This window comes from Dipodomys spectabilis, unplaced genomic scaffold (assembly GCF_019054845.1).
Source record: "Dipodomys spectabilis isolate Male_0828 unplaced genomic scaffold, ASM1905484v1 ptg000164l, whole genome shotgun sequence".
Lineage (NCBI taxonomy): Eukaryota > Metazoa > Chordata > Mammalia > Rodentia > Heteromyidae > Dipodomys > Dipodomys spectabilis.
The window spans coordinates 8,754,552-8,756,737 of NW_024870841.1; the positions used below are offsets into that span (position 1 = coordinate 8,754,552).

At 39.0% G+C, this 2,186-nt stretch overlaps 1 protein-coding gene across 1 annotated transcript; it reads right to left on the reverse strand.

The window, feature by feature from the left end:
- Positions 1-825: 825 nt before the first annotated feature.
- On the reverse strand, positions 826-1,168 carry LOC122119355 (transmembrane protein 258-like). Its single transcript, XM_042693404.1, has one exon. It carries the CDS (start codon positions 1,132-1,134, stop codon positions 895-897), a length of 240 nt encoding a protein of 79 aa, XP_042549338.1. The 5' UTR covers positions 1,135-1,168; the 3' UTR covers positions 826-894.
- Positions 1,169-2,186: the final 1,018 nt, after the last annotated feature.

Genomic DNA, 2,186 nt, shown 5'->3' on the forward strand with positions numbered 1-2,186 from the left:
TAAACCCATGGAAAGGCATGAATACCACACAAGTAAGACTTCCTTAAACCTTTCCACAGAGCAACAGTGGGAAAGTACATACTACCCAACCACAGGAAGAGAACTCCATTCTTGATACTGACAAAGACATGGCAGAACACCCCATACTAAGACCGTTGAAGAAACCAGTATGAGCTATTTAACAGATCAAAGGAAGTTGACATACCAGGCTCAGATCCAGGCAAAGAGAAAGTTTTACTTTCCAGTAGAGGAATCTTTGCCCTTAGATGACTGACTTTCATCACCGGATAAGAGGCTACCCCACCACAATGTCGCACAGTCAGCAGATCTAGCTGCCTGAGAGCAAAAGGAAAAATTGGAAACTCAGTAAATATAAATCCTGACAATGGCTCCAGGCTGGGCTGTATTAGTGTCTCAGGAGCTAGCCCCTCATGGAAAAGCTATACATTTTGACAGGCCTCAACACTACCCTGAGCCTAGCCCCATCACAGCAACTCCAAGCTAGAAGAAACAGCCATCTCTCTCTTTTCTGATACTCAAAGGAAATCACCATCACATTGAATTCAGCTGGGAAGATGTTATAAAATCTCTAGTAAGGAAGAGCGTTGTTCTGCCTGCTGAAACAAACTGATTTAAGAAACCAATGAAGCCACAGGAAAAGCAAACACTGTAAGCAAACCAGAGCACCAATAAACTGGTTAAGGTCTCAGGGGAGATAGAAGATCCTGCCTGGAAAAAAAAATGAAAGAACTTTTGTCTATATCTTTTTAGAATTATTTTTATCCCACATCTGCTTTTATTGGAGTCAGCAGGTGGGACCTTCCAGCAACAGTAAAAAAATTAAATTACAAAAGCAGGGATTCAGTGAAGCCATCTGGTGGGTACCGTGGGGGTTCATACGTAGATGCCAACCCAGAGGAGGAGGAAGAGGACTCCAAAGCCCATGAAGAGTGAGGCCACCCAGGAGATGAGGAGCTCTTTGTAGATGTCCTGAGTGTACTTGGTGGAAGTAACCTCATAAAGGAAGAACCAGGCAGTGAAGAACATGCCAATGGTCAGAAGCACCACGGTCAGATGGGGGAAGACAGCCGGGTTGACGGAGCTGGTGTATCTGCTCATGGCCTCGAGCTCCATTTTGCCCTGCTCAGTGGAAGCTGCGTCTCTGCCACCGGAATCTTTTTAGAATTTTTTAAAAAATAGTTTTCTATTTTTTCATCATTTTTATTTTAGTTTTTTTTTATTGTTTTTGCTTTTTTCTCTTGGATCTTTTGTGCTTTCTTTGCTATATTTAATAGCTATTCAATTCATCTTCAGATATATATCCATATTCATCTTCAGATATATATCCATATTATTCTTAATTGTGTACATACTAATTAATAAATTGATTACTTAATTCACAAACACTCATCATTAACTCCCTTAATTGTGCTTTATATATTTTTAAGTGTTTCATTTAAAAATGTTTCCTTTTTCCTTTTTCTGTATCTCCCTTCTCCTTCCCTTCTATCCATTACCTCTCTCAGCATTTAGGTATTATGTTATCTCTCTCCCTTTCCATCCCCACATGTCTCTAATCTTATTTTCTTCTCACAATTCTCCCTGAATTTACTAATTTCTGGTCTTCTGACTTTTTCTTTGATTTTCTTAGGCTAAGTATCCCTAGTTTGTTGTTGAACTAGATTGTATCTAATGAAATAGATTGTATATGTACTTATTTTGACTGTGTTAAACAATTTGTGCAACTACAGAGTTTAGGTTGATGATTTCCTAAAACAGTGTGCTAGCACAGTATTGGTTTTGCCTTCATACAAAAACTGGCAGAACAGGGTGGAGAAAGACAAGAAAAATGGTATGGACAGGTATCTTTACTCCCACTAACAATGAGTGGGAGTCCTTATTCTGGGGTTCATTTCGCCTAACATCAACTTATCTGACCGTTTCTGCTTGTTTCAGACATATACTTGTTATTGCAAATAAGGAAAAACATGAGACCCGTTTTTCTTTGAGTCTGGCTTGGTTCACTTAATATAATTTTTTCCAAGTTCTTCTATTTCCTAACAAATGGGGCAATGCCATTCTTTCTGAGGGAGGCAAAGAATTCCATTGTGTCTATATACCACATTTTCTTGATCCATTCATCTATTAAGGGGCATCTGATGTGGTTGCATATCTTAGTTATCATA